Below are 23429 nucleotides of genomic sequence, written 5' to 3'. Positions count from 1 at the left end.
GCCCTGCGACTTGTTCCCACTGTCGTATTTACATACCTTTTACACGCCGACGACCTCTACAAGGTACACATATCTTTAAAATTCATATTACGACGTAGAATTACATAATAACCTATCATGTCATTACTCTCGCTTCTCGTCTTGTGCCAGAAATATTGACAAATGTATTTCAGTAGCCATGATGTTACTAAGAGGAAAACTAATGAACTCAACAACGAGGTGTTTAAAAATCGTCGATATTTTATTTTTCGTGCTAAAAATTCGCTATCTAGATACGTATATTATTAGACTCATAAGAAGAAACGTTGATTTCTTTCCCGATCTTACTTCAATACGCGTGCGGTTTTACTTTACAATGACTACTTAAAGTTTCCAGTCGACCTCATAAACTTCAATCTCGTCCCGTGCCCTGTGTACCGCGTCCTTTGAGCCCTGGAACTGTGACCTAATTCAAATGATGCGGTTCATCGCTTCCGACCAACTGTTGTGGAACTGCCAATACCGATAATGGCTCCACAAACGTGTGTTTGTTGGCCTCGATAGATACAGGATTTATAGCGGAAATTAATTTCGTTCGTTTCTAGGACCTACACGGACACAGTGAAAATAATTATTTTGTGTATATTGATGATAATAATTGTACCTAAAAATTCGTTTCTGGCGTATCGTCTACGTGTCTCTTAGACTGGATCGATTTGTACAACTTATTCGTGTAGCTTTTGTCAGTATTCTTATGATAAACAAGCTCAGCGACTATCCGATAAGTGTTGGTTAGAGAATCTACTCACTCAAGATTATTTATTGAATTGTTACACAGCCGTTGAGACATAATATTACTGACATTATCTCGACGTGAAAATGTTTACAGAATGAAAAGTCCTCACAATAAGCATCACATAAAATTAAAAAGGCTCATTGGAGTGAGTTACTGTAATAATAACCATTTAATGTAATCCTCGACAGCGCTCAGACACAATATAAGCGAGATAATCTCACAATCAGAGAACAGGTCTCGCACAAGGACGCACGCGCCCGCGAGCCCGCGAGCCCGGGACAAAGGGCTCGCTCGCGTTAAACTAATTTCGCTTTGTATTCCGACCGTATCAGGTCGTTATAATTATCGCCGGCACTTAATTCGCGGAACTCGTTCACTCGGTTAAATAACATTTAAAATAAAATTGAGCTCTTGAAGGCGAGGCGGCGCAGCGGCCCTCGCCGTTGTCCAATAAATTCTTATTTAATCTTGTACTGGAGGTGCTAGGAAAATTTCACAGTTAAAAATAGACTTGAAACGATACTTAGTCTTGCTAAACGGAAAAATATCCATTTAAATTATTGACTTACAGTCTGGAGCCCGCGACGGTCTGAGTGTAATAAGTGTATTAAGTATAATATCAAATATTGAAACTGCGGGGTGATGTTGGCACAGGACACAAATTGACGGCTTTCTCATTATCTTATAGCCCTGTTCTAGGTTTAATTTGTAACTGTAAATAATAGAGTTTACAACATGAGTTTGCAAACGATTTACTTTTGTTTGTAAAATATATTAATGAAAGTAATAGCTTACAAAGAGTTGTTAAGTGAGTATAATATATATGTGTGAATACACAAGAGTTTTTTAGTGATCGACATTTATCGCTGCAAAGGAACACTTCAAACCGCCCGGTAGTTAATATTAACATGTTCAAACAAACTGCTCGACTCCACATCGCCGGCCCTCAGTACAGATTACACTGTACCCAATCATCCACTCGGTATCTCACACGTAATCTCGTCAGCGCATTCATTAATCAACATTAACGGCAAAGACACGCTCACTACATCGATTCGGCAGTCAGAGCTTCTTAGAAGTTCGAAGTGTTCTAGTAAAATATTTAAAGCTCGGTCCCCTCTAACTCCTGTTAATGTTTTCCTCTGAAAGCTCGCGAGGTAGCTGTTAACGCCCGGGATCGCTCGGATTTAAGGACGAGAGTTACTACTCGGGTTACTGCTTTTACGTCTACGGCTTTAACTTGAGGCTCGTTAATACGTTAAATTTTGCGCGTCGTTGCCGCCATTAGAGTTCGGTTAATGAGAGTCGTTTGCTTCAGTTATTTCATTTTAAAATATAAACTCGAAGTGAGATTGCTTATAAATTATGAAAGCGGGTTTTATTACGTTCACAATATTTATTATTATTATCACATTTCGTAATATATTTACTAATTGAATGTCTGGAAAACCAACAGCACAATACATGACAATACTATCTATATACATATAATAAAATGGTAGGAAAGTCAAAACTGTATGTACATTGTGAATATTTTTTTTAAAGAATACTTGGGGTGTGATCTACAATTGATACCGAAGCCAAAAATATAGTTTTTAGAATTTTTGTCTGTTTGTCTTTTTGTCTTGTATGTCCGGGATAAACTCGACAATTACTACAGGGATTTACTTCAAATTTGGCACAAATATTATTAAGAAGTCGGGTCAACATATAGGCTACATATTATCACGCTATCACCTACGGGGAACGAGCAGTGAACATTTGTTTCTTCAAAGCATTCTGTAACAACGTGTAATCTAACGACGCATATTTGAATGTTGTTGTTATTATGTTAATAATAACCATGCTATAAGCTAACTTCACACTATAAATAAAGACATTCTGTAGTATATTTAGTATCAGCATTGCACCTGTGCGAAGCCGGGGCGGGTCGCTAGTATATAATAAATTTACTTAGTGAAAAGATTTCTAAACATCCGTCTAACTACGTTCTAGATGTCTGCCTGGGCGTACCCACAGTGGTGCAAGATGGGATAAATGCCCCATCTTGACTCGAAGATAATTACAGATATTTTAGATTTCAACAAGGATTATTCGGGTAGATGTAGCCAAAATCTCTGCAGACTATTATTAAATTAGTGTAAATTGTAAAGGTACGTGAAAAGTTTTTACATTTAACAAATAAATTTGTTTTGACCCACCCTTACGGAGTTCTGGTTATACCCGTGGATGTCTGTGTCTGCGATGACAGATTATTTTCATTAAAAACTACCATCATCTGCGTAGAAGCTGCGGGTACCTAATTTAACTTTCCTTTACGAAGCACACAAAGATATTCTTAACATAATTTCTTCAGTCATGAGCGTCATTACGTATGAAAAGTAGATACGAGATGTAAAAGTAAATATTCGACGAGTTCGCTATTTATATTAAAACAATAAATAACGGTTAAATATTTCATTGAAATTCAAACTCCGCGCGTGATTATACAGCGCTCGAGTTTTAATTTAAATACATTAGAGTCACTCCGCGCTCGCCTTTCTCAGGACACGCTTCGCTCGTGTGATTAGCAATGACATAAGAAATATCTACAAAGGGTTGTTTGTCAATTTAATTAATAACTTCCTAAGGTTTGTAATATTAAGTATTCTGTCATAATCTTTAAACTTTTAGAGCATTTAGCAATAAATTCATGGGACCAATTTAGTTACTTATCGAATACATTGAAGTTTAGGGTATCTTAGTTGGTATGAGTCCTAACCCGACATTTTATAGCCTAGTATAACCTTCATCAATAAACATAAATAATATATATTGTAACAAATTTTATTACACCTTATTGTGTGGAAATAAAAATATAATATTTTTAATAACGTAGATATGTACGTGAATAGAGCTAAGGAAGAGTTCGTGTCAATAAAACATTAATACCCGCCTACAGAGTAGGTACTTAGGTATAAAGACAAGCCATTGACGTAAAGATTCGATAAAATTCGTAACTACCAGGCGGACGTGCTCGAACTGAAGCTACAATGGCATCCTACCGTCTTCTTCCTCGTCAGCGACAAATGTGACATCAGCGCTTTGTATCAACTGTGATAAATGTATGATTAACTAATTAGACGTTTGTTCATTAACATTATTACTTTTAATCAAAATATGTTTCAGCTAAGTAAGTTTTGATAAATACAAGCTGTGTTGCCATTACATAATTGTGTTTGCAGGCAAACGAAGAAAAACCGACTTCAATTACATCGACAAGTAATAATACAACGTAGGTAGACGAAAAAATAGTCCAGTAAATACGCGTTATCAAAGATTACTCCAAAAGTTGTTATCCGAACTCGATGAAATTTAAATGTGACCACATGATAAACATCGGCTTTCGATTAAATCAAAAATCATCAAAATCGATACACACAGTAAAAAGTTATGCGGATTTCCGAGAGTTTCCCTCGATTTCTCTGGGATCCCATCATCAGATCCTGGTTTCCTTATCATGGTACCAAACTAATGATATCTCCTTCTTATATATATATACGGTCGAATTGAGTAACCTCCTCCTTTTTTGAAGTCGGTTAAAAAATTACTTAAAGTTGCTTGAAACTGAAATTATATTTTTTAATTACTAAAAAGTTAGGTTTACTGTTCGAGAATTTTTGTAATTAAAAATAAATCAAATACGAAGTCTAAAGAAATAGGCAACTAGCGCCGACATGGACACCGAGTGGCGAATAGTTGATGACACGTGACGCGGAGTAGGGTCGCCATCTGCGGACGAGGACCGCGCCGACACGTGGCGCCACAACGTGCAGGAGCGAACAATTTGGCAACTGATCGTTAAAGAAAATTTATAACTGGCTTCACTATTATATAGTCATTTTACCTGAGCCCATGTTATGTAATTATAACTATAGATTAGTATGGCAAACATATTTGTGTACGAGAACTTTCTTTAAAGTTGAAGGTGATGAACAGGGTTCTCACCTTCAGGGTGAAGTTCTCGTCCGCCATCGCAAAGGGAGGATACTCCGACCAGACGGGAGATGTGACTGGCGGGTTACTGCCCCCCCAACGGCTGTTGTCGGGTTCTTGTATATATACTCAATCACTTTAATAACTTTGATAGCGCGATGTTACTTCAGTTTTCTCTAGTTTGTATGTCGCGCGATAGATGTCGCTACAAAGTATTCTATGACAGCTGTTTTCACTAGTCTGCTGGCACAGTTTGCAGAAGCTCTGCTTTCTGATTTGGAAGTTTTGGATTCAATTTTCGCCATAATCTGGATGTAATACTTATATTTATTTATATATGTCATATTTCTATATGTATTTATTTATAAAAATTAGCTATATCAGTCGGCGGTTACCTATAACACAGTCACCTTAGGAACAGACGACTATGCGTGAATGTTAAATATATTTATTATTATTTATTGAAAGGAGATATAAAATCTGTAAAGAAGGGCGTGTCCGGAGAAACCTGAACGTCTGGTTGCCACGTAACTTAACGTAGGGCCTTGTCGCTACAGGCGCTTGACCCGCAAGTGGGGCGAGGTCCCGCAGTAGTTCAGCCGAGCCGAGATGAGCGAACATCGACACTGTGACCCCGGCTTGCCGACGAGATTATGTCACTACGTGCCGCTTAGAGGACTCTTGTTATATTCTACTCAATACTTTATTATTATTTAATAAAGGTTACGATGTTCTATAGACAACTTGAGAATCAATGTCGCAATGTCGAGAATACTTATGAAAAATGTAACGTAATATTTTTTATCACGGTATGAGTGTTTGTGTTGGTGTGAATTTGTACCAGGGTAATTGGCACACAGGGTAACTCTGTGGGGGCTGCTGAATGTGAAGTAAATAAAAAAAATACAACTTAATACTGTCGAATTGTTTCTTTACAAATCTTATTTCTAACAATTGTTATTTTTAAAGTTTCACACTGCAACATACATGTAAATTTACTACATAACATTGAGGTGATCGTACATAATATGTTGCACAAAATGTAGAACAATGCGTATCACAGCCAAACCATACTTTTCTTAGCTCTATCGTTTCTGTGAAGAGCAATGTAGTCTGACTCGTGGGGAGGCAGTGTGTCGATTTCGAGGTCGTGATCAGTAAAGTATCCGAAAGGTCCGGCATTTAAAAAACTTAATAAACCGCGATAAAATCAGAAAAAGTTGTTTCATTATAATGAGTAAAATTCGCGTAAACAATAGAAAACTTAGCCATCAGTAATATAACTGACAACAAAGTCAAAATATCGAAGTTATCCCATATATAACTCTAAAGCCTATCAATATTCAAAACAACACGAGACTCTCCGCGTAATATTCGTCAAACTGGGAACACGTCAGCGCCACACGAGCGGTCTTTAGTATTATTAAACAGGTTCTTCGTAAAAACAATATTATCGATGGGATCACTTAATCGCTATTCACGATGCACGCTGTAATCTGATCGTGCGCACATCCCCGTGGTGCGCACTAGCCTTTCTTGCGTCGGTGTCATCGTATCCTCGTACTGTCTTGCTCGTGTGCTCGTGTGCTGCTGTGCTCGTGCGTCGCGGTGACATCACGAGACCTGCGTGAGATACAAACCAGATAATCCCTGTTCTTGAAATTACACACGTGCGTTGGCAGCTTTAGTTTTTTATTGTTACTTCACATTAGAATTTCGTATTGTAACCCAAAAATCCTGATAACTTCATTGAAATAAAACCATAAAAATGCTAACTGAATACAGATCTTACATTTTACGCAAAGGCATTTAGCATTAATTCCTTTTCACTTTTATTTTCTAATACATATATTTTTATATTTATTTTTATATTTTGTTTTAATGTATTAATATTGAATTTTATTTATCTATTGACTAAGATTTGATTAATTTAATGTATTCATGACGACTTGACTCGGTCTTACTTAATTCAGTTTTACTTACAGTTTAATATCTTTTGGCTTGAAACGCGGGTTTTCTCATAATTTTTCTTGTTGCGCCGCACACGAGAAGAATTATAACTACTTAGTTTTTTTTTAATAAAGGCCAGTTAAGGGATTGAAGGGTCTACTGGGCAGCTTAGTTATAATTCCGAGGCTGTAACTATGTATATATGTAACGGTACATCTGCTCTATCAGCTGTCCCATCTCGCCTCAAGCGTCACAACATTTTTTTTTACTTTAAAGGTAAAAATATTATACACTGTATTAAAAAATAACAAGTATTAGGAATAACCTTTTACATAATTATACTTCATGAACGAACAAATAGTTACAGAACAGATCAGCTATTTTTGTTAGATTATTAATTTAGTAACGGACAGCCGCGCCTATCCTCGAAGAAATATTTCAGAGGCGATGAGTAGACTTGTTGTGTTATCGGTATATGTATTTGTTATTGTTATTCCTACAGAGTTCTTCATGTTATCTATAGCAAGTAATCAGACAAAGTTTTATATATATTATCTAAATTAAGAAGTATTTCTTTTTAACGTAACCATTTGATCTACACATAAAAAAATGGTGTGGTACATAAGACTTACGTATTTTGTATCGTTCAGTCTCTTTCAAAATATTAAAAGTTCCTTAAAATTATATTACGGAGAAAAAAGATAAAAAAACACTGTAGGTATACTATGTTAGCTACCTGTATAAATAAATAAATAAATATGACCATTTCAAAATTTATTTCCGTAATTTTCAGTCTGTCAGCAACTATCTAACTTGCTATCAATCTCACATCTTATGGTGTGACGCTTGAATTTATAATAATTATAGTGTGCATAGGAACATATTGTTTTAAGCCTGCTTTTTTCTCTAGAAATTGTGGGTTCGATTTCCATCCATTCCACCTCAGTCTGTATATGTTTTTATGTTTATATTATGTTTATATGTCAGAGAAAAATGTGTCACTATAACAGTCGGCTCTTACCTATAACACAAACATTGGGTTGCTCATCTTAGGATCAGACGACGGTGTGTAAGTGTGTTATAAGATATTTATTATTACTGAAATCATTTCACGCCAATGTTCCACAAACTTGGCCGTAATCTTTCATTCTTTCACAAATTCCATTGTTACATTTTGTGAGGAAAGAAATGGATTATTGTTATTATATTAAATGAGGGAAGAGCGTCTTAGCCTCGGTAAGCACTTACATCAGTCCTAATAGAATTACAGGCACGCCGCATTTTCGTCTCAGGAGATACTAATCGCGTTATCTCGAATATTAGGCTTATCAGGGTACTGTGATGAGAGGTGGGTGCGGAGCCGCCTCCCGCTCCTCGCTCCACTAACTCCACTACCATCGTGTCTCATGAAATACCCAAATTAGGGCACTTTACTGAACAACTTCTACAGTTGACAGAGATATCAGACCTTATCTACTGAACACCAACCCATTTCCAGTCCAGAACAATGTCACAATGACGAACATCATCACCCTACTTAAACATATGAGTAAGTTTCGTTAACAACATCAACTTAATATAATTTCACTTACGTTCAAAGTACGCCTAATCAAATAATAGGAATATTATATTTGAAGTTCGACAGCTGTATGAGTAACAAACCGGGAACGTGTAAAACTCACTGGAGCTTCAAATTTTAACTGTCAAGTATTACGTCGTTCGAACGGAGCTGTTCCGAAGACTGAAACTGAAGTCGTTAGTGGTCGGAAGACGCCGAGCTCGCGTCGTTTAATCAATGTGATCATTGTGTCCAACGATAAGTTCAGCGATCGATAAACGAACACAAAGTTTTGATATTGTCACTTGGTTTGTCACAACTCAGTTACGTATCTACATATGTATTCATTAGATATTTTTTTTTCTACATATATTATGTTATGAAAAGGTACTTATAATATTTAAGTATACCTAGAAATCGTCATTTGGATAACCCAGTGGATATAACTAGTGTAGAGTGATGCCAGATGATTACGGATTCAATTCCTGACTGACATGACACAGCTGTTGATTTTAAATGCCAAAATTCAATTTCAATTGAACTTAAGTAGGCTTTAGTTTGTAGCTTACAATCTATTACATTTTCAAAAAACTGATGCAATGAAAGCAGCTTAATGAGAAAAAATAATGTTTAATAAACTTTCATTGGTTCAAAATCATTAAATATAGAAAGCAATTAAGCGCAAGATATCCACTATCCCTGGGTAGCGTAAAACGCCAGCTATGATTAAATACCGCAGTAAATCATTAGTAACTGAAGGTACCTGCAGGCGCGCCGGTCTGCCGACCCTCGCTTACGAGCTGAACTACCTTAATAGCCGAATACCGCGTCACCGAAGACGCTTTCTGTTAAATCTATAATCTATACTAATATTATAAAGAGGTAAAGTTTCTAACTTTGTTTGTAATGTAGGGGGTAATCTTCGCAAATACTGATTCGATCATGAAAATTCTTTCATTAACAGTAAGCTACACTATTCAGGAGTGGCTATTAGCTATGGCTATAGGCTATATGTGCTGTGTGGCTACGGCACTAAAGAATTTAGCCACCCCCTCTCTTCCCGTGGGTGTCGTAAGAGGCGACTAAGGGATAACAAGGTTCCACAACTTAAGAAGCCGGCCGATGGCGGGATAACCATCCAACTGCTGGCTTTTAAATACACAGGCTGAAGACGGGCAGCAGCGTCTTCGTGGCGACAAAGCCAGCCCTGCGGTTACCAACCCGCCTGCCCAGCGTGGTGACTATGGGCAAAACACATGAGTTCACGTTGTTTTTGGCGTGAACTTGTGGAAGCATATGTCCAGCAGTGGCCTATATAGGCTGTAATGATAGGCTATATTTTATTATGATTGAACAAAAAATTCAGTGAAAAATGTAATATATAAAATTCTCGTGTCGCAGTGTTGTAGTTCAACTCCTCCGAAACGACTTGACTGATTCTTATGAAATTTAGTGTGCATATCGGGTAGGTCTGAGAATCGAACAACATCTATAATAAGCGATTCGACTTCACCGCTCCCAAGTAGAACAAATACACGCCTATATAACGCCTATATCTTAAAAAGAAACAACTACTTAGTCTACACGAAGTATGAACCAGCGATCGCTTGCGCACGTCCAATCAATTCTGAAGTAAAAGTTTTAGCTAAAAGATTATCCACTTATTTATTTTGTATGTTGGGATAATATTAAAAATCATTTATATTTTTAATCGACTTCCAAAAATGTCTATCAGCTTTCGATTAAAACGAGAATCTTCAAAATCGGTATTCCCAGTGTAAAGATATGCGGAATAGTACAACGTAAGTCGACGAAACAATAGTCAATCAAATACGCACTATCAATAACTGGAAACGTGCTTGTTAGATCTCAATTAAATTTAAACGAGACCACGTGACAAGCACCACCTTTCGAAAAAACAAAAATCATCGATATCGGTCCATCCAGTCAAAAGTTCTGAGGTAACATACATAAAGAAAAATCGAATTAAGAAACTCATCCTTTTTTTGGAAGTCGATTAAAAATACAGCCGAATTTTGACCCTTTTAAAAAGTCTGTTAACAAAATGAAGATGTCACATAACGTAATTCGCTTTTGAGTTCAGATATACATATCGATTCCTCGCCCGCCCTCACACTCCTCACAGTAACGCCCTAAGACTAGAACTACCGCCGAGCGCTACACATCCGTCATGTAAAGTACAGCGTCGCTCTGTTCCGTATTACTGTTAAGAAAGGACTCTTCTGATTTATCGGGACGACTTGCTCGCGTCGACCTTCGCCTATTAATATCGCTAATGTACCGTCAACGCTAAAGCAACTTTATACGTTGAAGATAAGATGTAAATTAGCTCAGTCCGGTGGAAGGTGTAGCAAACGTTTCGCTTGAATAAGTGAGTTTAGTTGGCGGGGGATGAAGATCCTCGACAATGGGACGACCGAGGTCGCGTGACGTCACGTGCTGATTTATTTCAAACAATATCACGAGTGTTCAGTGAGGGTTGTGTCGCCGATTGTTTGATGAGCGATACTGGGAGCCATCCGCGGCGCGTAATACGAGAATTATTAATTAATATGAAATAGAATTTAATACGAAATTAATAAATAAAAACAATGAAATATCGGGCTATAGAGTGGGTTATATAACTAATATGTGTCTCGGCCATTAACTTGCAACTTATGATAGCAAATAATATATTTGTCAGCAATAGCACTGTCGTACGCAATTAGAAAGGAATTTACAAACAACAGATGCAACGATCGCGCCACCTAGCACATCGTTCGATAGTCATCTACCCTCATTTATTATATTACTCAAGTTATTCTGACGTGTATAAAACGAATAGTGCAACCGCCGCTAAGGCAGTCTTGGCTCTGGCTTGGCACGATACATTTGTTGTATCCTGCTAGTAGCTTAACCTAGACTCATTCGATAATTAATTTGTGCATACGAATCAATTGTTATGGCGGATAACTCGAGCAGTGAAGGTGAGCGTTGATGCGCATCTCAAAGGAGATCTCCTTAAACCTACACCTGGGTCGCAAGTCCTAGGCACTGCTCTGAGTTACTCCCTATGCCACACGATAGATTGGATCGGATCGCATTACAATTTTGTTATAATCATTTTAAGTACTACCTACATAGTATTGTAAAGAGTGCGAGTATAACCTACGCCCGTGCCTTGCAAATATAGAAAAGGAACTTTCCAATTCAGTCGAAAGACTACATATTAAATGTTTATTTATTTATTTTTACTCAAAAAGACACACTTTTCCATTATTAATCTAATTTCAAATTATCTCTGTTTCTTTACTACAAGAAGCAAAGTGCATTAATTTTATTAAGAATGTTACAGGCTATAAATCAACATGCCGCGAATCATGGAAGCTACAAAACGAAACGGCTTGACCGATTCTCATGAAATTTTGTGTGCATATCGGCTAGGTCTGAGAATAGAACAACATCTATTTTTCATACCCCTAAGTGGTAGGGGGGGGATTAAGGGGGTTAATAAGATATAAGGCAAAACACCGTTTGCGGGGTCAGCTAGTATTTATTATAAAATACTAATTTACTCAACTAATTACTGACTGACTGAAGCAGGATTTTTATTCTAATGAGGACCGTTTAGGCGTTTATTCATTTAACAGTGGTTATTACGTGAAGTAATTTTAAAATTATAAATATCAACGTGAGAGAAACCACGGCGGAGTGCTAGGTCTACTGAGGTGTTAAGACTTAAATAAGCATGTTTTTGTTCACAAAGTAGTCTGAATCCGCTCGTGAACATCTCGTTGCGGAACGCAGGTTTATTTTCTATGTAAGAGAAGGTCTAAAAAACTAAAAAAAATGAATTTAGGAGTCTGACTCGTGTTGAATTTTTTTTTTTTTTTTCATTAAAACACGTTTGAAATTGTAGAAACAAAGAAATGTTATATATCTACGAATGTGAAACCCATGGAAGGATTTCGACTTTGACCTTCATGTATTTTAACGTTCAGTATAAATATTTTTATGGTATTTGTAATCATAATGGCTCATAAAAAATCTAAACTAGCGCGAAAATATAAAGTTTGATACAACTAACGACATCTATCTTTGGTAGGGCAAACTGCATTATGCATACAACGTAATGTTTTCAGTAAAGTACTCATGTACTTGTGTATGTACAACAACATTATGTATATCCACAATCATATTTACTGTTTCTAACTAATAAAGTTATTAGATAACATAAAAACTTGTTTTTGTTTGCTTACGGTCATAATTTATATTGATATATATTTATAGGTATATATTATTTATTTATATACAATGATTTAATGCTTTCTTTATAGAGCGAGGTCGACTTCACATTCGATAAATTGATTGAAAATTTATTTTAATAAGAGCCTGTTTCACTTTTTTACTTGTGTATAAACTTTATCCTGCAAATAAGTTACGATTAGACGTTGACAGCAGGAGGTAGAATAGGCCATTAGGACCTGTTTTTAACCGACTTCAAAAAAAAGGAGGAGGTTACTCAATTCGACCGTATATATATATATATATTTTTTTTATGTATGTTCGGAGATAACTTCTTCGTTTATGAACCGATTTTGATAATTCTTTTTTTGTTGGAAAGGAGATATTCATAGTTTGGTACCATGATAAGGAAACCGGGATCTGATGATGGGATCCCAGAGAAATCGAGGGAAACTTTCAAAAATCGTAAGGGTGACTAGTAAATTTAATCATGTTTTCATTAAGTACTATAAAGCACTACTATTTAATAAAGGTCTGGAGTCGATCTGATGATGGAGAAGAAAGATAGTCGAGGGAACTCTTCAACAATTTATAGCAATTACCTGCTTTTTGAACTTAATTCGTTTTTATTGATGAGAACTTTGCACCTGTATGAGTTATAAGTGCCATTACAGTCTGATGATGGAGACGAAAGATAGTCGAGGGTACTCTTCAACGACTTATAGCAATTACCTGCTGTTTGAACTTAATTCGTTTCTATTGATGAGAACTTTGCACCTATATGAGTTACAAGTGCCATTAAAGTCTGATGATGGAAACGAAAGACAGTCGAGGGAACTTTTCAACGATTTATAGTAAATTACCTGGTGTGTGATCATCTGTGTCGCAGGACCAGGTTTGATGATGGAGCCCATAAACACTCGAGGGAATTTCTCAACAATTTACAGCAGTTACCTTTTGCTGTTTGACGACCGCTTTGATATACGGCCGAACCCAATATTCAATCTAAAGATAGAGATAGGTAGTTATCATCGACTGCTAATAACTAACTATCTATCCTTTGTAGTTGTCCCAATAATTCGCATAGGGGACTACTATCTCCAGTTAGCTGTAGATAGACCGGCTACCTGAGCTCTTCCTTATATTCCAGTATACGCAGCGTCACAGACGGCCTCAGTTATGTTACACAGATGTTTTGTAGTATTTAAATTTGTCATACAAATTTTATTCATATTAAAGTAATCTTGTTTTATAAAAATATGGACAAATTAATTTTTACACAGACTTTTTAATTTATAATAAATGATATTATTTTAATATGGAATCCATGGTAAATCTAGTAACGGAACGTTTTAACACGACACGAAAAGACGCTACGACGCCATTACGCTTTATTGAATCGTTGTTTCGTTTGAATTTGTAAATTTTTTTTTACAAATCAAAATTCAAATTATACAAATCATTGCAAATTATAGGTACAATCATTCACCAAATTGTTTGTTTTATTCACAAGATGAGTAAAGTAAGTATTATTTCACAAGAAACATATTATTTTTATTCAATTAATTGTTGCAAAAGAGCAATATCACTTGAACTGCTACTTGAACTTGAGTCTGCCATTATTTTTCACTCGAAATTAATTTTATTTTAAACAAAGAAAATACTTTTTCAATTAATAAATCTTAGTTATCCCCCGAAAACTATAGATCGGATATTTTTGTTACTAAAGATAACCAACGTTACTGACAGATAGAACTCTATTATTATTGGGACGCTTACACTGTCATTTTCATACGAACTGTTATCTCTAGTAAGCTATCCTCCCTCTCGTCGATAGACAGCTTTGAAGGATAAGATTGCCTATCGTCGACAAGTTTATTGGGTCAGTAAAATGAATGATAGATAGATATTTCTGTCTCTAGTAGGACATAACCAGAGATAGATTGAATATTGGGTTCGGCCGATAATGGTGCATGTGCCGTGTCGGCGGCGCCTAAACACCGACGGTCGCGGGTTCTATTCCCGCTCGGAGTGGATATTTATGTTTAGACAAATATTTATTTTCGGTCTAGTTGTTAATCCTTGTGGTTCTCTCAACTTAGCCTCGGAGAACACGCTAGGCTGTCAGTCCCGGTTGTTATTACCTGATAGCGAACTTTACTCATAGTATGTCGACGCGTTAGCGCAGCGGTCACAGCACCGGCTGTTGCGCTGGCGTTAGTGGGTTCAATCCCCGCGTACGACAGACATTTGTATTGGCCATATAGATGTTTGTCATGATCTGGGTGTTTGTGCTTGTGTATTGTGTATGTTTCCGAACCCCCGACATAAGAGAAAAAGCATCCTTGTTAGGTCTACCCATCACTAAAAATTGTAAAATAAAATAATTTTTAACAAAAAAAAAACCGACTTCAAAAAGGAAACTAAAAAGTGAAAAATAAATTTACTTAGTACAAAGTAATTCGTATTTTGATTTAGTTAATCAGAAATGATTAAATAAATATTTTATAATTTTGAAGTTGGTGCCAAGGTAATATCATGATAATATCATATGTTATCAAGTATTCAATAGTCGCTCAACGATTATGACGTAGTTAATATTAATTGTTATGATATAGCTTAGTAATTACATATTGTATTAATTTCTTAAATCAATAATTATTATTCTTATTTATAATTATATTCGTTTAACATTATAAATGTAAGTTAATCAATAATTAGCTTTGATTTGACACATCGATAAAATTGTATAAAAAGGGTAGATAATCATTTTAAGCATTCATTATTATTCGACTTGTTAACAACGTTACGCTGTTCAAAAATATAGACAGATTGTGGTAATCGCCTTGGCTATTTTAATTTAGAAACCCACCAGTGTTTTACATCTCAGAAGTGGGATTGTGCCCAAAAATGTCTGGACCTTACTTAGATGGTTTGGGCCAGCGCAAACGAAAAAATAATGAATCAAGCAGCTCGGAAGATGAAAACAGTGATTTTTTTTTCTCTGACGGTGATTGTAAAAAGAAACTGTACAAAAAACGACACGTTGCTCCCAGTGATGCGGAAGTGATCCCTAAATTTCGACCGGAGGACACTAATAGCAATATTATAGGTTGGCTGCACAAAATAGATCAATTGGGCGACGTTTATGGCTGGGATCACACCGATCGAACATTTATTATGCAATTACGACTACGTGGCTCCGCCCGAGAATGGTACGACGATCTCGATAATTATGACCTGACATGGGATGAATGGAAGGAGATGCTGCAGACTGCCTTTCCACGATCGACTGATTACGTGGACAAATTAGAACGGATGTTGGCGAGGACAAAAGAAGACAAAGAGAGTATGACGAAGTATTATCATGAGAAATTGTCTTTAGTTAAGAGATGTAACATCACCGGCGAAGATGCTATCTCGTGTATAATTCGTGGACTACCTTATGAACTGAGAGCCAACGCTAAAGCATATACTTGTAATACTCCTGAACAATTATATTATGGCTATTTATCATCATTAGAAAATTTCAAACGAATGGAAACACAAACTGTGCGGAAATCGACGTGGAAAAGAGGAACCAATAATGGTGCGCTAGGTTCAACATCAAGCCATCAGCTCCAGCCGAAGATATGCTACATGTGTCGGCGGCCGGGTCACGAAGCACGAGACTGTAGACAACAACAGCACTGCGAAAAATGTCGCCGTAACGGACATACTACTGCAGCCTGTTGGTTTGGTGCTGGGACATCGCGACCGCAATTAAATCAGGTTAGTCAGGTGTTTCATATTACTTACGATATTTATGCTGATATTTACAAACGAATAGTGATACTAAATGGGCGACAGTTAAGAGCATTCATAGACACTGGCAGTAAAATTAATTTGCTTTGTATGTCACAAGCTAAGAACTTACAAATTAAAATTAATCCAAGCACCACTGTTATGAAAGGTTTCGGAGGAGCCTGCGTAAACTCACTCGGTTCGTGTTACTTAAGTATTTTAATAGATAATGTCCAATTGAATGGAATTGTTGAATTAACTAATTATATAACATCGGATATTGATTTATTAATTGGACAAACAATGATTAATAGTAAAAACGTTAGTTTAGTCACTTCTGATTCATCTATATGTTTCGTTCAAAGTAACTTTGTGCAGGATCTGTTTACGAACATTAATCTACAGGCATCTGATTTTGTTGTGAAGTTTCCAGTTTATTTGAAAGATAAAGTTGTAATACCAAAATATAATCAATTATATGTAGAAGTTTACGTTGACTGCTTTAAGAATATTGGAAAAGAGCACACATTTTTAACAAATACAGTATGGATGCAGTTAGGAAATGTTTCTTATATGATATCATCAGCTGTTATTAAACAATTTAGTTCTCATTTGAAAGTTGTCAATTTAGGAAATACAAATATAGTATGGGAGGCTCATAGACTGATAGCTAGAGCGGAGTTGGTAACGATACCAATTTGCGATGAGGGATCTAGAATACTGGCTATAGAAAGTTCAGAAACTACCGACATGCGAATTAACTTATCTGACATTAAGAAAGGTCAGCTTAGTGATTTGGAAAATAAACAATTATTATCACTTTTAAATAGGTATAGTCACTCATTTGCTAGAAGTACAAAAGATTTAGGTTGCACCGATCTTATTAAGATGCACATCCATACAATTAGTAACCAACCTGTTTGTCGTAAGCCCTATAGATTATCGCATATGGAAAACGAAATTGTTAATGGAAAAATCAAGGATTTATTAGAGGCAGGTATCATAAGGGAGTCAATTTCAGATTATGCTAGCCCCGTAGTCCTGGTTAAGAAGAAGGGTGGGGATTATAGACTTTGTGTTGACTATAGAGCGTTAAATGCTAATACTATTAAAGATCGATATCCCTTACCACATATCGAAGATCAGGTCAATAAGCTGTCGGGTAAATTGTTTTTCACAACCCTTGACCTTGCTCAAGGGTATTACCAAATCAGCCTACACGAAGAGTCTATACCGAAGACTGCATTTGTCACTTCATCGGGTCAGTATGAATTTTTGAAGATGCCCTTCGGTTTAGCCAATGCCCCAGCTGTATTCTCTCGATTAATACAAATGACACTAGGCAGAGTGGATCAAAATATAGCTCTTTATCTTGATGACGTGATGTTGCCAACAAGTACTGTACAGGAAGGCTTAGTACTATTAGAAAAGGTTCTTCAATTATTAACACAGGCAAATTTAAAATTAAATCTTGGTAAATGTTCTTTTCTAAAGCGTACAGCAACGTACTTAGGTCACGAAATCTCAGCCGGAACTATACAGCCAGGGCAAGCTAAAATAAAATGTGTAGCAGATTATAACAGGCCACGTAACGTACATGAGATTAGACAGTTTGTGGGTTTAACGTCATATTTTAGGAAATTCGTTCAAAATTTTGCCCAAATTGCTCGCCCTCTTACTTTACTCACGAAAAAGGATGTTAAATGGTATTGGGGTCCAGACCAAGAAAATGCATTTCAAACTCTTAAGCAACGGTTGATTGAAAAGCCAGTTCTAGCTATTTATAACTCTGATGCAAAGACAGAATTACATACCGACGCTAGCAAAGTAGGTTTAGGCGGGATTTTAATGCAGTATCAAACTGATAATAGTTTAAAACCAATAGCTTATTTTAGTAGGGTAACAAGTAACGAAGAGAAACTCTATCATAGCTATGAACTCGAAACACTCGCTGTTGTTGAATCTCTTAAACGGTTTCGAATTTATTTAACAGGTATTAAAGTTAAAGTTGTAACAGATTGCTCAGCTTTGAGAACGACTCTTGTAAAACGTGATTTGATTCCACGAATAGCTCGTTGGTGGCTTACGATACAAGAATTTGATCTTGAAATTGAATATAGGCCAGGCGAGCGCATGAGGCACGTGGATGCGCTGAGTAGAAATCCCGTGACTTATACGATATGTATGATTGATAACTCCGACTGGTTGATGACTTTACAATTGCAAGATGATAATATTAAAAGCATTATTTCTAGACTTCATGATAATTATGATACAAAGTTATCCGCAAATTACATTGTTAAAGACGATATACTATATAGAAAAACTGTTGCAGGTGAGCGATTTGTGATCCCTAAACTAGCCAAATACGGTCTGCTACAAAAACTTCACGATCAAATAGGTCATCCCGGTTTCGAAAAATGTGAAAGTGCCATTAAAGCTCAGTTTTGGTTTGAAGGTATGACAAGATTTATAAGAAAATATGTAAACTCTTGTTTACAATGCGCGTTTAATAAGGGTAACTACGGTAGATTAGAAGGTGAATTACACCCAATTAACAAGCCAGCCATACCTATGCATACGTTGCATGCGGATCACTTAGGTCCTTTTGCTAAAACTCGTAAGGGTAACACTTATATTCTAGTAGTTATCGACGCTTTTACTAAATTTGTATTCGCCCGACCTGCCAAAAATTGTAGTTCAGTAGAGACGATTAGGTTATTAAAAGATATCATTATGCAGTTTGGTTATCCAGTTCGAATAATTACAGATAGGGGCAAAGCTTTTACGAGTAGATATTTTAAGCAATTCTCCGAAGAAAATCAATTTAGACACGTTTTAAATGCGATTGCCAGTCCTCGCTCAAATGGACAAGTTGAACGAGTTAATCGCACATTGCTTAATGGTCTCAATACTATGTCAGAAAGCGAATGCACATGGGACAATAAGTTAAACGATATTGTCTGGGGAATAAATAATACACCAAATGCGACAACTAATTTTTCGCCATTCAATCTTATGTTTGGTCACAAAAACTCTAGATATCCATCCTTTCCTTCAAATGCACCCACAAACTCTGAAACCCAACAAAATGAACTTCAGGCTAATAGAGAAACTGCTAAGCTTCGTATCGACAGAAACATGACTACTATGAAAAGACAATTCGATAAAAATCATAAGAAGTGTCTCAAATATACCGTAGGCCAATTAGTTCTCTGGAAAGGTGGTGTAACTAGGGATGTAGCTACTGGCGTTACTAAAAAGTTAAACGGGCTTTACACAGGCCCCTATAAAGTATATAAAGCGGAGAGCTCATTAGACCGATATACGATTTCGAGTATTAAGGGCATGAAAGGTTACAAAAAATTCAGTGCTGTTGTTCGTGGAGATACCTTAAGACCATACAAACCAACCATGTCCGAAGATGATAGTTCAGGCAGTGACCGAGAAGTAGATAGAGACGATTTGATTGATCTTCTTGAAAGTTAATTAAGATTTAGAATAATATAATTTTCTTTCTACTATATTAGATTAGTTACAGGTTGTTACAAGTGTGTGACTCTTCATTAGTTGTACTATAATTACAGTAAAAAATATATACATGTGTTTAGCGTTACGGTTTATTAGTTGATTAAGTTGCAAGAGTATGTACAGTATATAATTGTTTTCATATATTATTTACTACTCAATATACATATTTACAAATGATGAGACTTCTTTTTCAAACCAATTACCTTATGATGATTGCTATTTGACGAGTCCATATACGATTTAGTAAAGACTGCTGTGTGATCAAGTCTAAATAAATAGAGACGGCTATGTGATCAAGTCTATATGTATGTTATATATACTGACAGCTTTGTGATCAAGTCAATATAAGTTTATAGTACTGTGTGATCAAGATTAAATAAACTGAGACGGCTATGTGATCAAGTCTATATGTATATTATATATACTGACAGCTTTGTGATCAAGTCAATATAAGTTTATAGTACTGTGTGATCAAGATTAAATAAACTGAGACGGCTATGTGATCAAGTCTATATGTATATTATATATACTGACAGCTTTGTGATCAAGTCAATATAAGTATATACTAATGTGTGATTAAGATTAAATAAACAGAGACGGCTATGTGATCAAGTCTACATATACTCGTATAACAACAGCATTGTGATCAATTCAAAAAGTACTGTGTGATCAAGATTAAATAAACAGAGACGGTTATGTGATCAAGTCTATATGTATATTATATATAATGACAGCTTTGTGATCAAGTCAATATAAATAATATATACTAATGTGTGATCAGTTCTACATTAATAATGACGGGTATATGATCGATATCAATCCATATAGTATAGTAGATACTATAATAGAGATAACTTATACGAGTATAATCAAGTCTAATTAAGGAAAATATGTTATCTTAACATATATAAACCAACTACTAGCTGTGTGACGCAATAATTTATTAGATAATACATTCAAAAATAAATACGTTTAAAACTGTGGTTATTACAAACGACATATTACTGCCGTACAATATTTTCGTTCCAGAATTTGGGGATCAGCACTGGAGAACAGCAAAACAAGGACCGTGGGACACGGCCTACACAGGATGGCCGAGTGTTATCAAGTATTCAATAGTCGCTCAACGATTATGACGTAGTTAATATTAATTGTTATGATATAGCTTAGTAATTACATATTGTATTAATTTCTTAAATCAATAATTATTATTCTTATTTATAATTATATTCGTTTAACATTATAAATGTAAGTTAATCAATAATTAGCTTTGATTTGACACATCGATAAAATTGTATAAAAAGGGTAGATAATCATTTTAAGCATTCATTATTATTCGACTTGTTAACAACGTTACGCTGTTCAAAAATATAGACAGATTGTGGTAATCGCCTTGGCTATTTTAATTTAGAAACCCACCAGTGTTTTACACATAGCTTAATTCGCTAGAGCACGGTCAGTTAGAGATGTAGGTTCGATCCCCGCTGGAACGGTCGATTTTTGATATGATATGATGTACCCGCTAGTTCGAAATTTTTGATATGATCATTTTATATTCGCTTCTAAGCGACCGTGGCGCCCTCTTGTGAGTTCTAGATAATATAATAAAAAAATGTTTATAATATAATTTCTTTCTTATCGTCAAATTCTTCAAAACAACTTTTTAAGAGTAATATATAATTGTTGTAAAGATTTCGATGTAATTTTTAGTACAACAGTAATAGGCCGATCCGGCCTTAACATAAATATTTGAAACTAGCTGACCCGGCGAACTTCGTATCGCCTAACAGTCGATTCTTTAATTTTATTTTTTTTTTTATTTTTTTTTAGAATTTTTCTCTCCGTAAGAACCATCCTCGTATTTCAAGGAATATTTTAAAAAAAGAATTAGCGAAATCGGTCCAACCGTTCTCGAGTTTTGCGCTTAGCAACACATTCAGCGACTCATTTTTATATTATAGACAAGATGATTAATTTCTTAATTGAATGAAATTTTCCTATTCGTATTTGTTTATCAAATTAGTGAATTTACTACTGCTTCAATTATTTCCATATCTATTGGTAATTATTCGATGATTTCTTTTTTAGGTCATTTATGAATTGTTTGCAATGGAAACTTTATTGGTTTGTGTATTAGCTGTATAAGTTTAATAACTAGTTGTGCTAGTGTATTGTTTGTTTCCTAAATAAAATAAAATAGGATAAAATCCCTACTAAAATGTAAGTTTGTTTGTTACGCTTTCACGCGAAACTGCTATATACAATCATCATGAAAATTTGTACACATATTCTTGGAGGTATAAGAAGTCACATAGGATACTTTTTATGAAAAAAAAAATGATGTGAGCGAAGCCGTGGGTAAAGGCTAATGATTGTATAATCAAGAATCATTTGAAATTATATGCATACAGGAGCATAAAAAAAATCGTTTAATTTTGCTGAACGTTTTAGCTCAAAATATATAAATTTGTACGTTTAGTATTTATTGCTTAAGCTATTCCAAGGAATGAAATCTTATTTCATTAACAATTTCGTACGGAGCTTATTAATTTCTTGTTCATTTGTTTTTCACGGCACATTAAGGCGCTCTAGAATAACATCCGTTAAAGCAATTCCAATATCTAATGATATCTTAAGCAATACCCGTAAGTAGTCCCCGAGAAGCAGGACTCCCCATAAATCCTCAGCGGGGAGGACAGGGGCGGGTGGGGGAGGGCGGGTAAGGCGCGTTCGGTAATATTCCCGTGATGGACGACTTCCGCGCACTCGCTCCATTAGTATAAGTCTTCCGAACACGCCTCTAGTACAGTCTTACCCGACTGCGTTCATCAAAAGGTAAGCCTTTGTTCGAAGTGACTACGGGAAAAGTATCTGTTGTTATAAAGTAGCATACTGCACATTGAACACTCGACAGCGTGACTGGTTCGACATAACCGACTGTAAACTGAAGCTAAATACCTAGATCAAGTTTGTCTAGCACGTAATGTGTATATAGAACAGATGTACATATAACGTAATAGACCTAAACACTCAGTGCAGAAACATTCTTCGAATGGGAACATATATTTTTGAAGCTGTTCCTATTCATATGGTGGGGACGGTGGATGACGTCGCCAACGCGCTTGGGACCTTTTTTGGTGTAGGTTATAGACTAGTTTTACGCTGCGGTAACCGCTTGCCGTTGAGCGAAACGTATGCTTGTTAGCCAGTTGCCATTTTAGTAGTATTAAAATATATATTTACCACAATACAAATTTTACCAGATGTTGTGAGGGTTACTTGTTGAGGATTAAAAGTCTATATGAAAGACGAGTTTAATTCCTAGCCAACGATTAGTGTTTCAAATAGCACCAACTGTACATACTATTAGGTAAGTTACGATGGTTTAATTTCGAATTTTTAAAGCAGGATCTTCTAGTTAATTCATCACTTCAGCCAATCGCTGTCCACTGTTGGACATTGGCCTCCTCAAGTTAACGCCAAAAAATGGCGTGAACTCACCTCTGTTGCCCGTAGTCACCACGCTGGGCAGGCGTGTTGGTGACCGCAGGGCTGGCTTTGTCGCAACAACACGCTGCTGCCCGTCTTCAGCCTGTGTATTTCAAAGCCAGC

At 35.9% G+C, this 23429-nt stretch overlaps 1 protein-coding gene across 1 annotated transcript; it reads left to right on the top strand.

Moving 5' to 3' along the window:
- The first annotated feature begins 15061 nt into the window (after positions 1-15061).
- On the top strand, positions 15062-21209 carry LOC123660531. Its single transcript, XM_045595588.1, has 2 exons — positions 15062-16274; positions 20847-21209. The coding sequence occupies exons 1-2, from the start codon at positions 15414-15416 to the stop codon at positions 20934-20936; spliced, it is 951 nt and encodes a 316-aa protein (XP_045451544.1). The 5' UTR covers positions 15062-15413; the 3' UTR covers positions 20937-21209.
- Positions 21210-23429: the final 2220 nt, after the last annotated feature.

Source organism: Melitaea cinxia, chromosome 15, assembly GCF_905220565.1.
Source record: "Melitaea cinxia chromosome 15, ilMelCinx1.1, whole genome shotgun sequence".
NCBI classification, from domain to species: domain Eukaryota; kingdom Metazoa; phylum Arthropoda; class Insecta; order Lepidoptera; family Nymphalidae; genus Melitaea; species Melitaea cinxia.
The sequence above is the reverse complement of the archived record's forward strand: the minus strand, read 5'-3'. Positions and strand labels throughout refer to the sequence as shown.